At 39.8% G+C, this 23710-nt stretch overlaps 2 protein-coding genes across 3 annotated transcripts; one reads left to right on the top strand and one right to left on the bottom strand.

Moving 5' to 3' along the window:
- Positions 1–493: 493 nt before the first annotated feature.
- Positions 494–4488, bottom strand: GNG5 (G protein subunit gamma 5). Its single transcript, XM_075508490.1, has 3 exons — positions 4294–4488; positions 3024–3179; positions 494–738 (listed from the first exon to the last, which is right to left on the bottom strand). The coding sequence occupies exons 1-2, from the start codon at positions 4372–4374 to the stop codon at positions 3054–3056; spliced, it is 207 nt and encodes a 68-aa protein (XP_075364605.1). The 5' UTR covers positions 4375–4488; the 3' UTR covers positions 494–738; positions 3024–3053.
- Positions 4489–4712: 224 nt separating this feature from the next.
- On the top strand, positions 4713–23386 carry SPATA1 (spermatogenesis associated 1). Of its 2 annotated transcripts, XM_075509250.1 has the most exons (14): positions 4713–4827; positions 5949–6078; positions 7019–7125; positions 10642–10759; positions 12898–12951; positions 13047–13365; positions 13480–13728; positions 15477–15621; positions 15773–15833; positions 16818–16935; positions 17778–17903; positions 19749–19918; positions 22256–22354; positions 23216–23386. In XM_075509250.1, the coding sequence occupies exons 2-14, from the start codon at positions 6043–6045 to the stop codon at positions 23318–23320; spliced, it is 1707 nt and encodes a 568-aa protein (XP_075365365.1). In that variant the 5' UTR covers positions 4713–4827; positions 5949–6042; the 3' UTR covers positions 23321–23386. The 2 variants fall into 2 exon arrangements, with proteins under 2 accessions (XP_075365365.1, XP_075365366.1); XM_075509251.1 differs by lacking the exon at positions 4713–4827 and having other exon boundaries at positions 5501–6078.
- The last annotated feature ends 324 nt before the right edge of the window (positions 23387–23710 follow it).

Here is a 23710-nt window from a genome sequence, read left to right as displayed (position 1 = left end):
CAAGTTGGTATTACCTGCAGAATAAAGTACTGTTCTGCCTTAAGTGTGCACACTCACTGGCAGCTAAAAAGCTAAGTTTTTCTTTGAATTACTTTCTTTTCATATGCAGCTATAAGAAGTGCTTTTTCACATTTACCTAAAGAGTAAGATGGCTCCTAGAGTAAGTCATCTACTAGGGTAGAATTCCTCTTTAAGATAATTAAGTTACTCTTTATTTAATATCTATGATATGGGACAGCTCTATAGTTGAATTATAAACTAAGAACCAAAAAAATTGTTCCTGTTCTATTTCTATTACACTTCTAAGTATAGTACTGATGATGCCTCATTGTTCTGTAAGACTATCAACCCCAGGCAAACTTGGAGCAGCATGGGATATTTAAAGACAGATTCCTGCATGTGCTCTCCAGCTGCTGCAGAGTGCTGCAGTAACTGGTGAGCTGTCAATGTACCCAGAAGTTAATCAACTTGTTACAGTAATTTCAAGACCAGACTAAGTCAAGACACTTTTATTTTTTGCTTGGCATAGAAAACTGATTCCCTTATGAAACAGAAGTATTGTAACTAGCATACAGTTCATTTGGAGAGGTAGATGGTAAGAGGTTTGACAACAGTAGCAATTTTACAGTTAGATTTGGCACATTAAAGCTAAGCTTTTGTACAGACTTCAAACCAGGCCACTCCTTGAGGCACTCTGCCCATACACACATCAGCAGCTAGGAAAAGATGCTAAAAGATCTGAAAAACAAAAACAAAATGTAATTAGATAAGGATCAATGCTAAATGAAGCAACTCTGTGTCTAAAAACATGTACCTTCAGAGTATGCCACGGACAGCTATTTAGAAAAAAACTCCTCTTTTCCCACAGCTGTTTTAGAAAATAAACTTTTAAAACCACAAAGTTGTCCCCAAGGGTATAAGAAGATAATCAAAGCTGTTGCAAAAGAACTGAAGCTTAGTGTCTCCTGGAAGCCAAATTGCTAAGTGGAAGGACAGAAAAAGTTGCTCCCAGTAGGAACCAACTGGTAGTGGTCACAGTAGGCACCACGTGGTGCCTACAGAAACACCAGGCATCTACTTTGCCTGTGAAAAGCAGGGGGAGTCTGTGTAACTAACAAATTACACTTCCTCTTCACTCCACAGAGGTGGTGCTGACTGTGCAAACATGAACTCTTGTTGGCTCATCATAAAAACACCAGGATTACAACTAAGAAATTGCCTATTTTGAGGAAGTGCTTTCAGGAGATACAGTGAAGGAAAGAAATTTTCTGTGTAGGTAGCATAACTAAGGCTGCTGTTCTAATGACTTTTGCCTGTAACATCAGCAGAAACAAGTGCTCCGTTCCAAAATGAGACAGGGGGAAGATAAAGGCTGTAGTGGAGAAAGGGCATAAAAGGCTCAGTATTTTCTGTGTATGCACACGTGTGCATGAGACAGAGGAAGCATTACTTCCTGACATCCACACCCAGGAATTACTAGACCTTGGCAAGGCTCAGTGAGGAACTGTATGTGTCACTGATTAAAGTACAGTTTATTTGTCTCTTTATAGGTTATCGGTCTATAATGGTTACAGAGGATCTTATTTCTTCCTTGAATTACTGCTTAAAGCTGAAGCTACAGTAGTGTGAACACAAGTCAGTCTCCAAGAATAGTATCTTTTAAATAAGAGTAGTTGATAAAATTCACAATAGAAATACCTTTAAAAGCTACAAGAACTCTAAAGCACATTTCAGTTACGCTGCTGTAATTCATTGCTCAAAACAATGGGGGAAGTGTTTTTCTTTTTGTTTGTTAAATAGTTAAGCATCAACCTCTATACTGTTACTACTCTGGGTTTTACTAGCATGAACCACCTTGTTTATACACAAACTTTTTGGAAGCTTTCTACAGTCTGCTTGAGGGGAGAACAATTTTAAAGAACAATCTTAACAACTCAGTCTGACTGTGGTCACCTTTCTATAAAGCTGCCTAAGTAACACAACTTAAACCTAGCAAACTACAATTCTTTGGGTGGTTTAAGTCAGCTGCAAAACCAGAATTCTTCAAGGTTAAGACTCACTATGAGATTTCTAAGGATTGTGAACTATGGGTAACTGCGTATCAGGTGCCTCCCAAGTGACGTATATACTCTCACCCCTAGCAGATCCAAGTCGAGGGGCAATGGGGAAGAGGGACATGGTAAAATTATGATGCATTTACTGTGGGCAAAATATAAAATTATTGTGACTCTCAGACTCTTGGTGAGACTCCTGTGGATCTAAAACTCACCTTTCCAAATACGTTAGTCTAAAATCTAACCACCAGAATTTTCAAGGAATGCCAGATTAGCAGGCTTGAGAGTGATAGCAGTAGTGCTAATGAACCTACAAAAGTTTTGGAATGAAAATCCAAATGAGTATTCAACTGTTTCTAGTTATTTAAACTGCAGTTATTTAAACTGCGTGTAGTAGCTTATTTGAGTGGAGTATGGGCCTTGATGCTATTCTTGGACTACATACTTTTTTCTTTTGGCTTTGAGGGTGTGTCCTATAGGGGACAGTGCTCTTCTTGGAGACCACCACTAACCTATCTTTGGAAGTGCTCTTTAAAAGTTTAAGAACTAAAGTCTGCTTTATCTGCCACAATCAAGATTCACCATATATGCTGTCAGGCGAGTAATCCTATGCAAAAAAAGGGAAATAATACCCTTACACAGAAGGAAGATAAGCAGAATTACTGTAGAGCCAGGTTAGTCCAAATAGCAGCTCAGCAGCAGCTGCCCCACTACTACTTTGCTGCACCAACAGAAACTGGCGGAAGCTCTGCAACAGCTAAATGCCACTCATCATACTTAGGAACAGCATGTGTCCAGTACAGAGCTACGACCAGAACAGGGGCGGAGGGGCCCAAAATGGGGATCTAGACCAACACTAGCTGCACAAGTCAGATGTCTCTTCTGAATACTTTTAATACACGCAGTCTCATTTAAAGCCAGCTGTTTTTAATGACAGAACAGTTTATGAATTGTAATTCAAGAACTTACCACTGAAAGATATTGAAGTAGTTCACGTAATTACAAAAATGAACAAACTTTCTGGGGTCTGAATGGATTTGTACTTGATGATACTCCTGTCAGTAGGGGATCATGTTGTGCATTCTGCAGGCAGAACTGCTTCAAGTCTGCTGCAGCCTGAGAAACCTAGTCATAATAAAAGCTGGCGTTAGAATTCACTGAACACTCTTTACTGAGGATGTAACTAAATCAAAAAAGTATAAAGAATATTGCTAAATGATCCTGCAATACAGCTTATGTAGATTTTTATACAACAGTTTCATTGCAATTTTTTGGTTTCTTGAAGACAAGAAGTGGCACAATATTAGAATAAGAATTAATTTGGAAAATTCTCATGTTAAACTTCTAAGCCTGAAGGGTAAAAGATGAGCAACATCTTGGAGATGGCTTTGTTAAATATATGAATATCCTTGTTCTAGCATAAATCGTTTAAAAATACAGCCTATCATTTAAGATGCTCTACTTGACTGAACTGGCATTTTATCTTCCCTTGGAAAGCCATCCTATGATGAGATAGTGTATAGGTTTTTTGGTAGGCTGTACCTACCTAAAAACAGAACGGTGAGAAAATTCTTTGTCTTGCTTTTCTTTGCTGTAACTCTGAACTCATAAAAGAGAACAAAGTTTCAGAAAGTAGCATCTTCACCGGTATCTTGTATTTGCAGTTTGCCCAGAGTTTCTCTAATTTGACAGGGCCCAGTCTCGCCCCAAAAATGCACAAGTTAAACGCACTTGGTATGCCTTGCAGCGAAGTCTCCATTTTATAGTGTCCGGGCCAGGCCAGCCCAGGCAACCTGTGGTACACCCCGACTCAAGCTGCCCTTTTCACCAGAGTTTGAGGGAAGACGACGCTTCCCAGAATAAGGAAATGAAAGGGGAGAGCGGGGCGCGTCCATCCCCCGGGGGCCGCGCTCCGGCCGAAGCGCTCCCCCGGGGGTCCCCGAGAGGCTGCAGGAGGCGAGAGGGCGCGCCGGGCCGGGCCGGCCCCGCGCGGGCCGAGCCCCGGGAAGGCGGCGGCAGCGGGAAGGGACGCGGCTCGGCCGGGGAGGCCCGACGGAGCCCCGGGGCTAAAGCCTGGGAGCGGGGCGCCGCCGCCAAGGAGGGTCGGCGGGGCGGGACAGGTCGGAGCTGGCTGCCCCGGCCCGGCCGCCTCCGAGGAGCGCCGCGGGGCGCGGCCCCCGGGGCGGCGTAATGGCGGCGCGTCCGCCCCGTCCCGTCCCGTCCCGGCTCCGCTTCTCACCTTCACGCGAGTCACGCTGGCCTCCAGGCGCAGCTGCTGCACCACCTTCTTCATGGCCGCCACGTTGGAGGAGCCCGACATGGTGGGAGCGACGGCAGGCGGCGGCACACCCAGCCCCAACTTCCCGGCGCGTCCCAAACTCTCCGGCCCGGCGGCGCCTGCGCAACCGCCGCCGCGCCCGGGGCCAGGGCCGGGGCCGCCGCCGCGGGGGGCGCTGCGGGGCCGCTGGCGGGGGCGGTGCCGGGGGGCGGGCGGCAGCCCCGGGCCGGCGGTGACCCTCAGGCCGGCGGCGACCACCGGGCCGGCGGCAGCCCTCTGTCCGGGTCTGCCGCCAGCGCTTGGGCTTCGTGGCTGTTCGCCTGCGAGCTCTGTATGCCCGGGAGTCTTATTGTCGGGGGGAACCGCCTGTGTTTGCCCCCGAACCGCCTGGAAACCCAGAAATAAGACACACCCCCCCCCCCATTTATCTATAAAGTGGATTAAAAGAGAAGACAGTATTAAGACCGAGGTGGCGAATCGTGGTGATAATATCCAGTGAGTTACTAGTTTGGAGCTTATTTTGAGATGTAATGAATGAAGTTACTAACTTTGCTCTTGCCAGCATGTTTGTGTCTTGCCTACAGTCTAGAGGAGATCGGTGTTTACTGCAAAAAGTGTCCAGGAATGACCGTGAAGCCCGGAATAATGGCATGGGGTGGCATGTTGTAATGCAAAGTGCAACATCTTGCATATATACAGGGACTCATGGGAAGAACTCGTGCTGTAACCTGCTGCGTCTTTGGCTGGGAATAACTGGAGAAGTGACAGGATGTTCCAGTCAGGTCATTTGCGAGAGTTCGTTGCGGTGTAATTGTGGAGAGGCAAGTAAAGACACGGGCCCTTTCAAGTAGGTGCTTCCCCCCGACGTGAGAAAATCGTAATTCCACCGCACGGAGCCAGGGCGAGACCTGGAAGGCTGTCTGGAAGGTCTGGTCACTTGCACTCAAGAAAAGGTGAATTAGAAGTAGGGGTGCGAGGGAGAGCTGCTACGAGGATCAGGAGAACAGTGAGGGCGTTCAGCAGGCTGCAAATCAGAAGGAGGTTTGTAACCTCTGAGGTGCTGGAAGAGCCTTCAACGTGAGGGCACTGAGGAAAGTCATAACGAGGTTAGGGCAGAACTGTGGTTTATAGTTTATGAAAGGATTTTTCTGACATGGTTGCCCGGCACAGTCAGGTTTCCTTGGAATACTGCATTTGGCCGGCGCAACGTGCCATGCGTGTGGCTTGGCTACAGTTCACAGTAATTGTCACTTTGTCAGAGATAAACCCAGACCCTGCAAGAATCCCGTTTTGTGGGGATTTAGGTCTGTGTCTTTAGGAAAATAGTACGACTGTGTAGAAAATTATATACAGCCGAGGTATTTTTCTGAAAGGGGAGAAAATGTTAAGAGGAAATACTCCAGGGCAGATCTCTCGGAGCTGCAGGGCTGTGATTTAGCAATTCCCCCAGTTACTTAGGTGATACTCACTTGTGTAGAAGGTGTGGTTGAGTTTGTTTGTCTGCAGTTAGCTGGAAGCTTTCTGCCTCAGCACAGAAACAACTTTTCATTTTCATAAATGGAGAGAACAGTAAATGAAAATAAAGGATATTAATGGAGTAACTTCTCTCGTAACAGATTATCATGAAACTCATTCTAAAAGAATGTTTCGATCAAAAAGAAAATTAGAAAGCCCACCTGGCATTCGCTGTGATCAAGTACAGGGACCAACATGTCATTCAGTCAAATGAGACCTCGAACTTCACAGGTGAGAGTTTTTGTACTTTTGCATAAAGTTTTCTTTAGATTTCACAAATAAAGATAAAAAATATTAAAATAAGTGACACTGCACCATTTCTAGGAGACCTGAGAGGAAAAAAAAGTGCCTTTAACACAGTATATAGAGAAAGCATTCTTTTCTAGTTTATATTTAGTAACTCAACAATTGCAGAAATATTTACTATAGCTTATTTGCATGGCTTCTTGTTATAGGGAAGTGTATCGTCCTTGTCAATACCATCTGATTTTCACTAAAAATATCAAGACCTAGACACTAACAGTCCCACAGCTACCACAGGTTTGAACACAATCTAAGTGAACCTTGCTCAGAGCAGGCTTAGTTCTTCTTTTTGCAGACATTATCAGGAGCATTTCTGTGCTGCCAAGGTAGCTAATATTATTAACAATTGTCAGTGCTGCCAAGGTAGCTAATATTATTAACAATTGTCAGAAATATTTTGAATTTTTTTTCTTGCTGGCAAGGTCAAGTTGTGGTGCTGTTTGGATCAAGCTTTCAGGGCTTTGCACTTTTAATGAGATGAACAAAGGCAGGATTTCAGCTGAAGTACTCTTGTAACCATGACACGCTCCAGAGTATCGACTGTTTTTGGTAAGCTCTGTTCATTGCTGTCACAGTGACATACAGCAGTAGCACAGGCTCTCTTTTCTCTCATTTCCATTGTTGAGCTTGTTCTAATGTGACTTATTTTGATGCTGTCAGCTGGCATTCAATCACAAATTGCTCTACTCATGGCTGTTCTCACTATCTAGTCACCATTGTCAGATAGAGCCTCACTCTTCTAGTCCATGTGCTAACATCAAAGAAACCATTCCTGCCTCCAGAAATTGAAAGTCCACCTAAGCAAAACAAAGCGTATAGGAAGAGGGTTATAATATATCTACAGTTATGATCATCTTTCTTTATTTAGTTGGTGGAGCTCCATGGTTTTTATGTCCCAGAAGAAGTGTGGAACTTCAAGCTGAATACAGTTCCTGTAGCTCTTACTAGCAAATTCATCTCAGCCGGGTTTATAAGGTGAGTATAGTCTTAGGCTTCATGTACATGGTAGGTAGGTCCTTCACATTGTCCTTCAGTCATTTAGTCCAGCTGTTGCTCTATAGAGTACAATTACATCTGTCAGAAGAGACTTGTTCTCTAATAACTTCTGGAGGGTAAGTGGTGCCCATAACTAGTGTTATGTTTATTTGTATCAGGCTTAGCTCCATTGCAGCCTTTGGTGTAGACCATTGAAACGCACTTCCAGAGCAGTGCTAGTATTTCTGCAGAATAATTTATGTTGTAAATTCACAGTCTTACATTCTTTCTGTCTCCTTGAGCCTGATTATCAAATCTTGAATTCTTTTTGGAGATGGGCCAGCTTTAACACAGAGTGGCTTGGTGAAGGCGGGGTAGCCTGTCAATTCCCAGGAACAGGGATATGACGATCTGAGCTCTTTCAGTCCGAAGAAAGAGCTTAAGCCATGTTTCTCAAGGGGGAGCGTTAGAGCCCATGCAACTACCAGCATATCTTCTTTCTTCTTCAGTAGTATTTCTGAAAGGTTGCGCACAACGCCACATGCTATGTGTGCTCTCAGGTAGCTGTTTAGAGGACTTGTGAAAGAATACCCCAGCTCCCAGTCCTAGGCCCAAACCTGGCACAGAGGGTTCCAGTTTTACTCTTTCCTAACTTTGAAAGTTTGTTTTATACTCCTAAACACTTTACTCACAAAATCCGTGTGTATCTGGTGTGGTAAGAAGTTGTAGAAAAATCAAATAATGTAAAAATGTGTATTGAAACAGAGCTTTTACATGCACCTTGTCTGCTCCTGTGCAAAACCTGTCAATTTAGCTTAAACTGCAGGGAATATGGGTTTTAACTAATTTAAATTTAGGCTTGTATTGTCCACTTAAGACAATATTCTGTGTAGCTGAAAAGATTGACGGCAGTCAGGTATGAGCATGTAGGGCAGAATGTATTCATTCTTGCAGCTTCTTTTGTTGAAAGGCTGCTCAAAACCAGAGGAAATAAGTGCATGTTTGCTGTTCTAGTCTCCAGCAGAGGTGCAAAATACACGGCTGGAGTGGTAACTTCAAATCATTTCATGTGATTGGACATTGGTCACTGCCCTCTGCTCTCTAGTGTAAATTTATTTCACCAAGGCTCAGTTCTGAGGTGTCAACTTAAATTAGGATTCTCATTGATTTCAGTGGGTTTATATCTGTCTGGGTATTTGTTGCTTGCTAATGAGTCTTAAATAATTGCTAATTAATTATTCTATGGGTACTATGCAATGCTGCAGTACATTAGCACTAGCAATAACTAGCACCTGGCCAGTGTATCACTGTATTTAAAAACAAAAAAATATTTTAAAAAACTTCCTTGTTATAATCTGGGAGAGGGAACAGCAGCCTTGCTGCAACTAGTGCTGTTTGGATGTTGTTGATAGCGCTGTCCAGTCAGCTTGACAATCCTGGTACTGGCTGAGTCAGCTTAACAAATGATTCCTAGGTCTACGTACAGGATGCTTCCATTAATCATGAAATTAGAGGAAAATATTAAGCGTGTAATTGTCTGTGGCCCTGAGTTCTTGTTCCCATGAACGTGATTTCTCAGCCTTTGTGATCTTTTATTTATTCCTCATTCCTCACCACAGAAGCCATACTTTTGTTATTTCTAGATGAGATGGCTGCAATGAACTCTAGTTTGCATTACTTTTAAAGGCACACCCTGAAGCAGATGACTCGGACGTGACTAGTCTTCTGCTAGCCAGTGGCAGCAAGTAAGAAGTATCTTATTATATGTTCCTAGCATCTGCACTGGCAAATAATTTTCAGATAAATTTCTGCCCTATATCTCCGGTTCTGTATACCTAGATAATTTTCTCCCATGATACACTGTGGTTACTTAGATGTTTTCCCTGCTGTTCATAAATGCCTTAGGTTTAGATTTCCATGCTGGTTTGGACGGGCATTATCAGTGAAGGATGTGCAGTGTTAGAATTGCCTCTGAAAGAGCTTGCATTTGTGGGGTTTCAGAGGACCATTCAAGGGGCGTATCTTCTCTGAGACATCAGCTTGAAGAAATGATAGTGAATGAGAGATATTTGAATTATAGATCATCTCTGTTCTCACATAAGACCTTGGAAGGGTGTATATTGAATTAGGTATCCATCTTTCAGATATTTCTTTATACATTTGAAATAAATTGCATTAGGGCTAGTATCTGCGGCAAGTGTGGGCAAAATGGCTGGGGAAGAAATAAACAGGAGCTCAATGTACAGGGACCAAGCAGTGTGGCCTAGATGTGTCCACTCTGCAGACCTTGGTCTCCTCTGCTGCATGCCTGTGCTCCAAGGCAGATTTATGATCTTGAGGAGGGTCCTGTAAGTCCAGGGTGTTTGAAATAATGCAAGGGAAGCATCGTAGCCCACTGAAGTACTGTGTTTATGAGATGAAACTGAGGGCGTTTTTACATACCTAGGGTGTGACATGAAGGCATATAGGGCTGTTTGCACATGCAAACAAAACCTGACAGGTTAACATTGAAGACCTGTCCAAGTTGAAGGGATGGCATGTTCTTGTCTATACTGTCTACTGAGAATGCCATGTGCTATCCCCCAAGCTATGTCTGTGCGTTGCTTGAAGAGTGATAGCTGCCTGGGCCAAAATCATGCTAGGTAGTATACTAACACTTAATCAGCATGGGCGATTAACAGTCTCAGGTCTGAATTTGTTCCCTGGTGTATTTTATATGGCAGCATAGTAGCAATTAGAATTGCTTATGTTGTGTTGCAGAGCTTTTGTATGCCTCTTGCGCGTTTGGTTTTATTCTGCAGAGATGCTTTTTATTTTACAGTGATTTTATACTCATTACTTTAATATTTGCATGGTTTCCAGCAGTACATTAAATGATGCAATTCATATTTGTGTCAGCTGTCTCATCCTGAAACTATGGTGGAAATGTTCACACTGCAGTGTTTGGTTTTGATTTAAAATACATTTGCATGTATGCATGCACACACCCAATTGTAAATTTGTGTTGGAGAAGACAAAATCAAAGGAATGTGCCTGCTACTTAAAGTGGATGGTGATGAAGTCTCCTCTAGCCCTTAGTGCTTGAAGGGGTATGTTCTACAGTCCTGAACTGGCCCCATGAAACTTTGTCACCTATATGGAAATGCATGACTGTAGTTTCCAATGTTTTTGTTATTCATCTGCAGATGAGCAAGAGCATTCTGAAGGAGTAATTTTGAAATGTCAGCTGCTTCCATATTCTCCCTTTGTATGGGGTTCCTAAAATATGAATATTGCTAGTTAATGTTATGGCAGCCTTTGTAATACAGTCTACCATAACGTGATACAATGTTCTGACTCTACCACACCAAGACTCTCTAGCCTATATGTAATTAGGTTCAGTTCTAGGACATAGTTCCCATTTTTGGTCATTCTGTCCATGCAAACCAGCATGTATATAGCATTATCTTCCCCCTCTTACTAACTAGCCATCATTATTTGATCTTACAGATGTATTAATGAATAACAACATTCTAGGGTGTCTCCTCACATCACATTAAGAGTGCTACGTGAGAAGCTTGGAGAATACCTGGGTGGAGTTCCAGTTGCAGATGAATTCAGATTTTTAAAATGCATCGGGAAAAAACTAGCAGTGGTAAGTTAATATTTTTTTTCTTTAGTGCTCTTCTGCTTTATAATGTAAACCACAGATTTCGTTCCTGCAGATTAGATAATATCACAAGAAAACAGAGATAATGTTAGGAGCACTGTTAGCATTTGTTTTTAAACATGCTGGAGCATAAGCTCTTGTCAGAGAACATCTGCTTCCCCAAATACAAAGGCACACCTGGACAGGTATATTAGAAACATCCTTTAAAGCATCAAATGTAATTAGTTGCCGTCCAGTGAAAAGATGCTAGTTTTGATAAGTCAATGGATTAAATATGACAAATCTGGTTGCATTAAAAAAAAATCTCCCTAAGGTCATTATTACCAGTGCATGGTTGGGAATATAGCACTGGAAGAATTTGCAATGGAAGCTGAGTTAAGTCAGAGTTCCTCTAATGGTTCCTGCTGTGACCTGCCCAAAAGCCTTTAAAGATCAGTCTCTGAATGAAAACTTCTCTGGATGTACATTTGTGTTCCAATAATTAGGCCAGTAATACAGCCTGAGATTGAGGTAATCAAAAAGCTACATCTCTGAATCCTAACTGTTCCTCACATTGATTCTATATATATTTATATCTTACAAACTATAGCTAAAGATTAAATAAACTTGAAAATCAGTCCAACTGAAAGTTTGTTCATGTAATACACAAAGACTTAAGTGATGTACATAAGTATAGAATACTTTTTTCACTTCTCATTTCACCTCTGTTTCTATGGATTTGGAAATTAATTGCAAGCTGGAAATTTGGTGCTGTTCTTTCTTTCATTTGTAGTTGAGTTATCACTAAAATTACCCACACGGAAGAGCAGAATAAATACTAAGTAATGTGCAAAAACTAGGTGGAAAAATCTGAAGAGAAACTTAAAGACTGTGACACAATCTGAATCTGAAAATGTGCATATGTCTTCAAAGAATTGATATGTTTTTAACTGCATGATAATAAGTAAGATGGTATATTTTCTTCCCCACTGATAGTTCTGAGATAAATGGAGAAATTTTCCAGCTTCCTTTAGAATGTCAGGATTTAATGAAGTATTTTACTTTAATAGAGAATTAGAGATATTGTTAGATAAAAGCGAAGATTTTTAGCGACAGATTAAAGATATAATTTTAATTTGGGGTATTTACCATTGCTTGTTGTTTAACTTTATAACAAAGTGTAAAGCAATAAATCAACTAACAGGTTTATTTGTTGTTTAGGGTCATGGTAACCTCATTGAGTTACGTCTCCATGATCAAATATTTGTTGTGTGTTTCTCCCTGACCCCCCCCCCCCCCCCCCCCCCCGTTTCACAACAGTAACAACGGAAGTAGTACGAAGAGCTGCACCCGACTTGCAAGTAAGGGCCTTTAAGTGAAAAATAAACATAAACCAAAACCATGTCCATTTGCTCTTCCTTTTCTTTCATACAGTCTGTGTCTCTTAACAGTGAATCAATGGCATTGCCCAGCCATTACTGAGAACAGAATTTGGCCCCATGTTCAGTTCAATTTCATTATTTAAATGTCAGCTCAAATTTCTTTTTTTTTTTTTTTTTTTTTTTTTCTGTTGGAGCACATCTTTCAAATACACATTGATTATCTTAGACTTTGTTTTTAGGACTACTGTTGAAATCTGAATGTGTATATCGCACAAAGAATATCAAAACAATAAATACAAGAAGACATAAGAGTCGGGGGTTTTTATATATACATTAAATATTTTGCAGTGGTGTATCCGGTAAATAGAGAAAATTATGTCAGACTCAGCATTTCTATTCAGATTCAGCTTGAAGCAACCTCTGGTAAAGACAGTCTAAGACTTTCTTCTGCTGTGACTGTTGGATCAGGTCCTTTGAACTATAAGAGAAACTGCAAAGGATAAAGAAATTTATTCAGTACATCCATGTACTCTTGTGGGTCTGATTTAGATTTTGAAAAATAGACAAAGTTTCAGTGCCATGTCAGAAAATAGAATCGTATTCTGTGTTCCTTCTTCCCCATCAGGCCATTACAGAAGATAGTGCTGGTTAAGAAAAATGTAGTATGTAAAGATGATGATAGAATACAGAAATTAAGTCATATGCAACTTTGTTGGTAAAAAAGTATTTTATTGGTTACACTTCCATTCTTTATCTTCCAAGGTGAAAGCAAAGCAAGAAACAGAACTGGAGCTGAAGTTATTTGCTCCCCCTTATGTAGGTATTGTATGGCTTTTAAGCTATCATTTTCAGAAACTTTTTACATTGCACATTTCCTCTTTTGTGTCTGATTAATATACTGCATCTTTTAGGCAATTTATCCTGAGTTATATTTATTACCTGGAGTGGAATACTTTGAAGATGTTTATCCATTATCAACATCAACTCAACAGAGACATCACTTTCATGCAGAAGCTAATGGATCAAGATTATCCAGTCTTCCCCAACAAAAACCTGAAAAAAGCAAACGATTTTTAGAAAGCATACAACGCAGTCATTGGCTAGAAAATCAGGAAGTGCACAGTCCTGTGAAATGGGGTGAGAAAGAACCTGTTCCAGTTTTGCACACAAAACATGAGCGAGACCATAACAACAGGATTCAAGAAAAACAGATACAGTTTAGAGAAGAAGGTAAGTTTAACCTATGTAGTGAAGGGCGATGATGACGAAGGAGAAGAATAACTATTATGGTTAACACTTACAATAAAATATTATTTCTCTTTTCCAATATCAATTATTATGCAGATCAAAATGGATCTAATGGATCTCTCTTCGCACCAAGTAATTCAAATCCTGCAGACTGGGAGTCTGGAGAGAGTGATATGCTATTACAGACCTCTCAGCAAAATCATCTCAGCCAGAATGAAAAGGAGCATAATACTCCTAAGTGGAATGACAAAACCAAAGGAACTGCTCTTACTCTTCATGTAAACCACAGTGATGAACAAGGCCAGAATAACCAAACACCCCAAAATCACATTAAATATCAAAAGGGTATTAAATATCAAACTCTTCATTGTCATCTTTTTGCTAAAGCATGCGTTTTAGAAAGTTGGCAGAGTAAAGCTGAGTTTTAAGAAATCTACAGTTACAGCATGAGTTGGAATATTGCTATCAGAAGAATAGTCTAATTTTAATAACAATAATAATATCTTTCAAAGAGCTGTATTTTTTACTCTGGACGCATCCTTTATCACAATATAGTGATACAGGGAAACACTTCACTGTAGTTGATGCATTTGTCTAATCTTATTACATGAAAATAAATTACTAAGCAGCTACTGTAAAGACTGGAGGATAATGATCCCATAATTCAACAGCAATTTTAAATGAAAAAATCTTGTTATCAGTACATCAGGGAAAGTGTTTAGTCACTTAAACTTTCATTGTCATCTTATCCATGGCTACATTACTACTGAAGTGTTTCCTCCCCCGCCCTCCTATATAGCATTTATTTATATGCTATCGAACAGTGGCATTCCTAAAACTGAGAGGTGGGAGAACTCTTTGAGCAGACTAGAGTGAAAATAGTACAGAAGTATGGAGGGCTTTAAAGCACACATAAACTAGATAACAGTTCTGTGCCAAAATAGAAAATGTTGTTTGGAAGAGACCTATTAACTACTACTACTTTAAAATGTGATGTCTTATGGATACTGGGGGCCATTAAATCTCTGAACAGTTTTCTAGTGTTAGTATTCCTAAATTTTTAGTAATGACCAAGAAAGAAATGATTGACACATTTAAATTAGATTTGAATGACCACTGTTATATTAACATCAAAATTATAACAAACTGGTTTTGAGGAAATGCTTTTGAAAGACAAGTTTTAATTTGAGTAGAATTTTACAGTTAATGTATAAAAGGTGACCTTTATTCTATTGCAAAATTTTAATGAATAATTATTAAATGAGGCAATATTAATTTTGTCATAGGTATGGGCACCTTATAGATCTCAGTTAGAATGATTTTCTGGATATCCAGTACTTTGAATAAGAAAACAAAAATTTGGATATTGTCTTCTTTGAGACGTGTCTGGAGAGTGTATTAGAAAAGACTTCCACGGATGGCTTTTCAGTAATTTCAGTTTCCAAGCATAATCTGTCAAAAATAGCTTTGTCCCCATCATCATGTTAACTGATACTAAGTACAAGACCACTTAATATACAAATATAGATGTATATCTACATATATATGTGCATATATATATATATATATATGACTGAAAAGTTTTCCAAAGCTTTATTTTACATGATGAAGGATGTAGGATTTTGTAGCATAAAGTAAAGGTAATGTCTGTCAGCAATTTTATCTTGAAATATTTGTTGTATATATTTTAAAGCAGATAACATTTATTAATTAACATTTAAATGCAAAACATTTTGCTGTCCCTTTCTTTGCTGGCTATAGTTTGCAGGGGATCTTCAGTCTCTGAAAGGCAGAAAGTGTTAGATACAGCATTAGTTTAGGGAAGGTGAAATAATTACATGGTTTATCTGTGATAATCTTTCCTGTACTAGTTACCAGAATTAGTTAGATATAAATTGTCAAAACAAAAATACCTTTTTTACCTTTATTTCTTTCCTTTGCTATTCACACAACATTTCCATACCCCAGAGTTAAGACTATTTATTGGATTGATTCACTGAATTTCTAATACAGGTTGGAAAGTCCAGGAACTGACAGTCAAAAGAGCTTGAATTTTGTGAGTATATATTTTGATCATCATTATCCTCTCACAGAACTAAGCACCAAACTGCTCATTACAAACATGGAAAATAATGACCACCAAAAAGATACCAAACTAAGAAGAGACAGAACACGGGATGCTGGAATTCCTAAAACAATGAAAGACCAAACCACAGAATATGTACACAAACCCCAAAGGTCAGTAAATGATGATTCTGATAAAATAATGGGTAATGTTAATTCATAACTAGACATTTATTTTACAGACTTCAAATAAACAAAAGGAAATGGTGAAAAAAACCCATTTTGTTATGTGAATTTTCACTTGCTTCTTTGGTTTTCTCTCTAGCTTGCAGCAATACGGAACTGGCAAGTCTATAGCTGATCCTGGTGAAAAACTGGATAGTCAGGTGTGTTTTTCAAGGTAACATATTTGCAGTAAACATAGTCCTCCACCTATAAATAGTCTAATGAGTTATCTGTCCTGTAAAATTAGAAATATGAAATATTCAAATATAGATTTGAGAGTAATTAAGAAAAGTTAATTCATGCAGTGGTACTTTGCAGATTTCCTGATGAAAAATCAACTATATTTCTAAACAGTGAAATCATCAGAAGCTATACCTCTGGTTATCATTTAACAAGAACTACATATACAATAACTATCTCCATCTTATTAATGTTAGCTGATTTTTTTTTTACAGTTTCTTGACAGTAACATTGTATTATTTTTTCGGTGACATTTTTATAATTTTATATTTCCCGTGGGATAAATCTATCTTCTCTGGAGCAAAACTTCTGATAACAAAAACGATAAAATTCTTTAAAATATATATATGATATAGTCATAACATCAGAATAAGAACATATTTAGGAAGACACAGGACTTGCATGCAATCATACAGCATAATAGCTGTCACTATTAACTGTCCTCCGTGAGCTCTTGTGCAGAAGTGATTGTAGTGGAGTCTTATGAAAATACAAATGAAATGGAAAATCTGCTATTATAAATTTCGGTTTAGAAATGGGCAGTCCAGACTTGATAAGCAATGAGCCAGATGGCAGTGTTGAGGTCCGTTATTCCTGGTCTTGCATGGGAGTGTCAGTCACCTGTGGGGTTATGGACATGGACAAGAACAATTAGCAGTAGTCTACATTTTTGTCCATATGTTCTCTGCAATGTAAGTAAGTGTTCAGTGTTCTGATTTTATTTGCAGAGGTCCAGCTGTTTGTAATTTAGTAATCATTTGTACTGGTAATAGAATAGAAAAGCTTATATGCAGAATTCAAATTCAGCCCTCCCATTCACACAGGCCACTTTCAGGGCATATGTCTACTGTAACTATTCAGGATTATGAGTTCTGTACTTATAGTTGTGTCTTTTGACTCTCTAGGCAGATCAAAACAAGCAAAATCATCTTACTTGTCCAAAAGAATATATTTCGCCTCCTAGTCCGCTTTTTCTGGCACTTCCTGTAAATCCAGCTCAAGTTCCTGCAATTCAGGCAGAAGGTGAGTATATGATGCCAAGAAATTGCAGGGGAGTGAACATTTAATCAAGACTGAATAGTTAATGATGACAGAAATACCTACTTTATGAAAGAATTTGTACATACATTCATTCACAGTATTGTTACAAATTTTAATTTGTGGGTGGAAAATTCCAGGCATTTATAATTGTATGGGCTGTTCATAAGAGCGTGGCAGGTTCCCAGTGCTAGAAAACCCAGCTTGTGGACTTGGGGATGGAAGGAGAAAAGGACGGAGATTGGGTGAAATACTGCTGGCTGATGTGCAAATGTAGCAAAGAAAACCAGTAGTAGTATTGCTGAGGATCCTCTGCTGTGGTGGAGGAGGAGGAGGAGGATAGTGAGAAGATAAGTGATTGACCTATTGTTGCAAACTAGTGAAAGTTTGAGATACTATCCCGCCTATGACCAGCTGGAGTTTAAGGCAAGATTTCGCTACAGGTTATATTGCAAAGTATTTTGAGAAGGAAATAAGAGTCTTTTGGAGGCTTTTTTGGCTTCATGTGGCAAGAGTTTTCAGTGCATGCAGTGTGTATATATATATCTTGAATATATAGTTTTAGTATTGTCTAGCCATATAAAAGGGTGCTTACGTGTTTGTGTGTGTGTATGAATGCCTGGATGCATGCTGGATTTCTCACTTTTTTCTAATGCACCAGCCATTTCCAAAAGTCAGAGCTAGTTTATTAAAATACAAGAATTTCTACTGCCTGTTCTGACAGAGCTTTTGGCATGATTTATGATGGGTGCATTACAAAAATCTTGACTGATCCTTCCTACTTACAGTATCCAGATGCTTGCTAAATATAATTATAATATCTTTAGAAAAGAAGGTGGTAGAACAATTGCAACAAATGAAGAAAGACAGAAGGCACATGGAAAAAACTAGAGAAGAACTGATCAAAAAAGCTAAAGGGCTACTGGAACAAAATAAGCTGAGGAGATACCACGGTACACTTCTAATTTATTTTGGAATTTGGAATGGTAGAGAAATGACACTGAAACCAATGTGAAAATGTTTGTGTCCTTGTCAATGAGCTTAATTACAGAGGGAGCAGTTTGCTAACCAATAGCTCCAGGAAGGCTCATTTGTATAACAGCATGCTAGAAAGATTCGAGGTTGCAATGTTTCCTTCCACTTTTTTGTGGCAGTCTTATAAATCTAAAAATATCCTGGCTTTTATAAACCATTCAAGTTGTGTCCCATGTACATACAGTGCCCAGAGAGCTACTGCAGGCTGCTTCTCTGTCTGAGGCCCAGGGCAGCTGACATATTCTAAACCTGCCTTTAGCTGGTGCTTTCAGAGGTTTTTAGGGCTGATAGGGCTTCTGGTCAAATTGCCAGCACACTTTTTGTTCCTCCTGTCTAATGGTATTCAGCTTATGGCATGGAAGTTACAAGCCTGTCGTGACAAGCTTGACAAACCTTGTTTTTTAACAAGGTAAAATCTCATTAAAATCCCACCCAAATTTTCTTTGTAAAATTATTTTCAAGTTTATACTTAAACTATCCTCCCTAAGTCACATTCCAGTTATACAGAGATGAAGTTTAATCACTTTGATGTTTTGAGAGCATTTTCTTTGTAGTTAAATAGAGCTAAATCACTAGGACTCTCAACTGTTATTTGTAGCTTTGTTGAAAGGAGAAGACAAGCCAATTCTTCCAGTTATTCTCTAAGGGCATGGCTACACTGCACTCTGCAGCATGGTGAAGTTGTATTTAAAAAAACAATCAAACTTGGGTACTTGAAGCAGCAAATCTGTAGTAGCATGGAGCTGCAAGGCAAGCTAATTTACCTTGCTGAGATAAGCCCTAAATGGCTCCTGCATTGTCTTAAATTATGTTATCCAGTTATGGAAAATAAAGGTTATTTCACAAGGATTCCTACAGCTTCTGCAGGTTCTTTAAGAAGCATCTCTACCTCTGAATTATTTTTATCAGACCTGTAGAGTTTCATAAGTAAGTGCATTTGCAAACATGTTTCTTCACAAGGTATGAAGGGAAGAGCATATTCTGTAGGAACAGCGACCCAGTCTATATTTAATATCCTCCTAAGATTGCCATGCTGACGGTCACTCTCAGTTACGTACCCTATCGTCCTCTAACAGCTGGGTTCTCTTTGGTAAGTTTCTGAGAAGCAGTTGTCCTGATTTCCTAAAATATGCCTTGAAAGAAGGAACCATTTAAGACACTTTGCAGACTAGTGGACATATGTGGCCATAAGGCTGCCACGCTAGATACGGGGAGATTTATGTGCCAGCTGCTGATAGCACATTAACAACATAGGAGGAATCCTAGTTAAGTGCAAAGGTAAATAGCTGTTTCCCATAATCTTGGGACTTCTGTATAAAACTAAGCTGTTCAAAATCTCTGGCCCTGCAGAGCTCAAATTTTGCATAAATCTACAGTGCTAAATATTCTGCTACAGTAAAGCTGTGGACTTCAGACTGTGGTGGGCATACCAGTCTTCACAGGTCTGGAGCACTTCTTGTGCAGCTGAAACCTGCAGAACAGCCAGGCTGAATGAAATTTTGGTTTTGGACCTTGTGTTATATCTCAGTGGACAGATAGAGCCTTTTGTTGCAGGTGATTGTGTGAAAATTCAGTTGCATTCATGGTGAATGTCATTTTAATGAAGATTTTCACTAATTGCTTTTTTTAAAGAAACCTACTGCCATGTTTTAATGTGTCCATTGGCCAACTGAATCTTGTGAGATCAGTTGGTCATTACTGTCTTCAACAGACCTTATGGTAAGGTGAACAAGACCAAACAGTATTACTGTTTTCCTGTCTAGTTCGTGAAGAATGGAAAAAGAAGTACTTTGAAACTAAGAAAGCTACGGTTTCACTGGAGGACGCTTTAAACAAACTGCGACAAGATTTAGAACTTTACCACCAGAAATTACTCTTGCAGTTGGAAGCCAGAGATAGCCGAAAACAACCAAACAATACGACAAACTCCAAGGTATTTGCCTGTATTATTTAAACTCTCTTTTTACACAGCCTGTTTTTTTGTATAAAATATAAATTAAAGTAACAAATTCATCACCAACCAATGACTTGGAAACTAGCTTTAACAGCCAAATATCCCTCAACGATCTGAATTACTTCAGCCCATTCTTCTCAAAAAGACTGAAGAAGTGCTTGAGTCTGAGCATTTGATTCTTTCTGCTTTGTGTTTGTGTACAAATACCTTCTCATAACAAAATCCCCTTTTGTTCAGTATGATTAATGAATTGTTCAGTTCTATATTGTTCTCATCATCCCAAATTTCACTTACAGAGGTAATGAATTCTAGTTGTGTTTGGAGGACAAGAAACATCTCTGAGGCTTTTGGAGTGGTTGCACCTGAACTATTGTGCAACTGTGAGTCTCAGGTTATGTTGTTGCAGTCAAACCATGGCAAGTTCAGAGAGGAATTAAAAAAAGAAAAGATAAAAGAGAAGGGGGAAACACCTTCCCAATACTTGTATCTGCTAATTTTCTAAATGCGTTAATGGAAGCAAGTCTGTTGGCGAATCTGAAGCTAGGCTAGAAAAAATATATGTCCCTTTCTTGTATATGAAAGGTGGGAGAGTGTATATACAATCTAAGAGTGTATATTATATACAAATGTGTATTATTTGAGCGATCTTAATATAAATATCTACACTATACAAATATTAATAGGGTTGATATTACATTGTATTACTAGCTATGTTCAGATATGTTATTGCTCCTTTTGGGGAGGGATATCAGGTTTTTTTAGGTCTCTGGCTAGGCACAAAGAGGCCTTATGTGAAGGATATGCAGAATTTAACATGCATACAGCAGTTATTTATTGGCTAGCACACACAGAAGATAGCTAAGACTTAATGAGCTATTAGGCTAAGCACAAGTATGCTCTCCACCCTTCGTAAGCTACGTGCTGGCCAGGCAGGCGTCAGTCAGGTGGGAAGAGTCACATTCTGGGGAACAGATGCCGCTGTCTCTGGTTTCCCCTCTTTCACCAGCTTTGTCCTCACTGGTGACTGTCGTGGTTTAACCCCGGTCGGCAACTAAGCACCACGCAGCTGCTCGCTGCCCAGCCGTCCCCGAGCAGCGGTCGCTGCCCCCCGGCCAGCTCCCCCCAGTTTCTATACTGAGCATGACATCATGTGGTGTGGAATAGCCCTTTGGCCAGTTTGGATCAACTGTCCTGGCTGTGCCCCCTCCCAGCTTCTTGTGCACCTGGCAGAGCATGGGGAGCTGAAACGTCCTTGACTAGTGTGAACATTACTCAGCAACAGCTAAAACGTCAGTGTGTTATCAACAGTATTCTCATACTACATCCAAAACACAGCACTGTATTAGCTACTAGGAAGAAAATTAACTCTATCCCAGCCGCAACCAGGACAGTGACTCAACCCAACGATACGGTGATTCCTCAGTAGCCCCCACTTAGCCCGATGGCCCTGCCTGTTTTTTTCCTGCATGACTGTGTACCTTTTGTGCTGTCTCAGTGGTCTGAGCCAGCATTACACACCTGTGCGGTGTCAGAGCTGGGACTTGGACCCTTGTATGCAGGCAGCTACACCCCTGGGTGGGGAGAAGCTTACAGCGGGAGCTCAGAGATGAGAGGCTACAGATACCACTTAATGACTCCTTGTATGGGCAACTTTATCGCATAATTTGCTTTAGCTGGCACCTTAATAGCATTTTGAAAGGCTTGGAACATCAAGAGATTACCACATACACCCCCACCCCTCAGCGTTACTGACTTCAAGGGACCACGGCTAACGTACATGAGCTGAGTATTCAGAACCTGCATTTTGGAAACATGAATTAGTTTTACAGGTTAAATTCAAAGATAGGCCCACCCACAGCTACTGCTGAAATGATGTGCTGTATAACCAGGAGTTTATCTGCACTAAACAGCACGAGTGTAGCAATCTCGTGACAGAGTGATGCTAAGCCTGTGAGAGAAAACAAATATGATTTGAAGTATGCCTTTTTATTATAAATGGGGAGTAGCCATAAAAGATAATTGCAAAACAATGTGCTATTACTGTGGAGCTCTGATCTGGATCTTAACTTCCCAAAGCAACAGGGAGTGGAAGAACCTCCGTACCCAGCTGAAGGGCTGGCAGCTGAAGGGAGCTGCCCTCTCTTGCAGAGCAGACTGCTTACGAACCAGAGACAGCCCAGCACACTTTAAGGACTGGAAGAAAGCAGGGGAGTTGGAAAGAGTTTAGAGGATTGTTTCTGTGGTGACATAAGACCCAATGAATGAAGAGATGAACTAAGGATGCACGTAAAGTTTTATTGTTGTTGTTTCATATAGAATTACACAATCATCCGGATTACTGCAGTGCAGCATGAGCTTGATCAACTGAGGAGGAAGCTGGATGATAAAAAAATGAAACTCATAATAGAAATTAAGGTACTCTGCCTTTTAATTAACACAGTCAAAATGTTACTATGTATAAAAAACCTTAGATCTTCCCAAACATTAGATGATGTAAATATTTGCTAAACCGTTCTTGTTTTATGCTGTTAGTTTTATGGTGTTAGTTGTCATTGTAGCTTTATCACTTTAGCCAAATTACTCCAGAACACCAGGTTATTAGATAATTTTGAATGCATGGCATTCAAGCACTTAGATCTTCAAGGTACTGTGTAAGCTAAGCTTCATGATCTCTTTCATAAAATTTCCATTTCACTCTAAAGGTAATTGAAGGAACATACTTTTTGAGGCACTGATCAGTAGTAGACCATGACTAAGAAAAAAACCCAAACCTGGTATAACGAAAAGAAAAAAAAAAAAAAAAGAGAATGGCTCTCCAAGCAGATGGCAGTCCTCTTTGTCCGCTTTATTCCATACCAGTGCTGCCTGTGGCTCCCTTTGGAAGGAAGATGATGGTACCGACCTTCACATTGGATAGCCTTTCAGCTTTGAATGCTTGAAATAGGAGTCCTCTACATCACAGAGATTCCCCATGCCCCTGTTTACTGGGTAATCTAGGGTGGATGTACTCATTATGCCTCCTCCATTGTATAACGAAGAGTGGCAAGAACAATGAATTTCACAGTTGTTTCTTAAAAACACCAAGGCAAAGTACAGAAGAAAGCAGTGCTAGAACTAGGCTATCTAATTAGACATGTAAAATGTTAAAGATGAAAGACAGATCCTGTATTCAGCCATCCTGTATAAAATTCAGTCTTAGTTATATAAACTCATATGCATGTCAACTCCAAAAACTTCCTTAAATTGCAATTCCTTAAATTACTGGGTATTTTGCAGATGAGAAAGCAGGCAGCATCTGATTTACGAGCACTGAGAGCGGAACTGACACAGAAGAAGATTCATTCAGCTTTAATTCTCCAGTCCAGAAAATCAGGAATTTAAGAGGATGACATGACTTTAACATCTGTAAAGTCTTCAGAAGCTCTGTAATGTATATAGAAGCTCAGAATTTCAGAGCATTTGTTTGTATGTTCTTGAAGTTACCTTGTAAAAAGACATCAACTATAGAAATGTTGTAGAATTTGTATACTAGGTTACTGAGGTACTGCAGCTCACTTCTTGTTAAATCTCACTATAAGATCAGTCAGCTACTTAAATATACAGACATGTTACAGTTACCTAGTAACATGTCTAAAACAAAGCTAAGTTATTTTAAAAGTGCAAATTAGTGAATTGTGTAACATCACATTGGTATGCTGATGTTCTTTCATTAACAAAATACCTACTAAGCAAAAAACCTATAATCTATAACCTCCTGTTCACATGCATTTA

Source organism: Mycteria americana, chromosome 7 (genome assembly GCF_035582795.1).
Source record: "Mycteria americana isolate JAX WOST 10 ecotype Jacksonville Zoo and Gardens chromosome 7, USCA_MyAme_1.0, whole genome shotgun sequence".
NCBI classification, from domain to species: domain Eukaryota; kingdom Metazoa; phylum Chordata; class Aves; order Ciconiiformes; family Ciconiidae; genus Mycteria; species Mycteria americana.
This window is presented reverse-complemented; position numbering and strand designations above follow the sequence as displayed.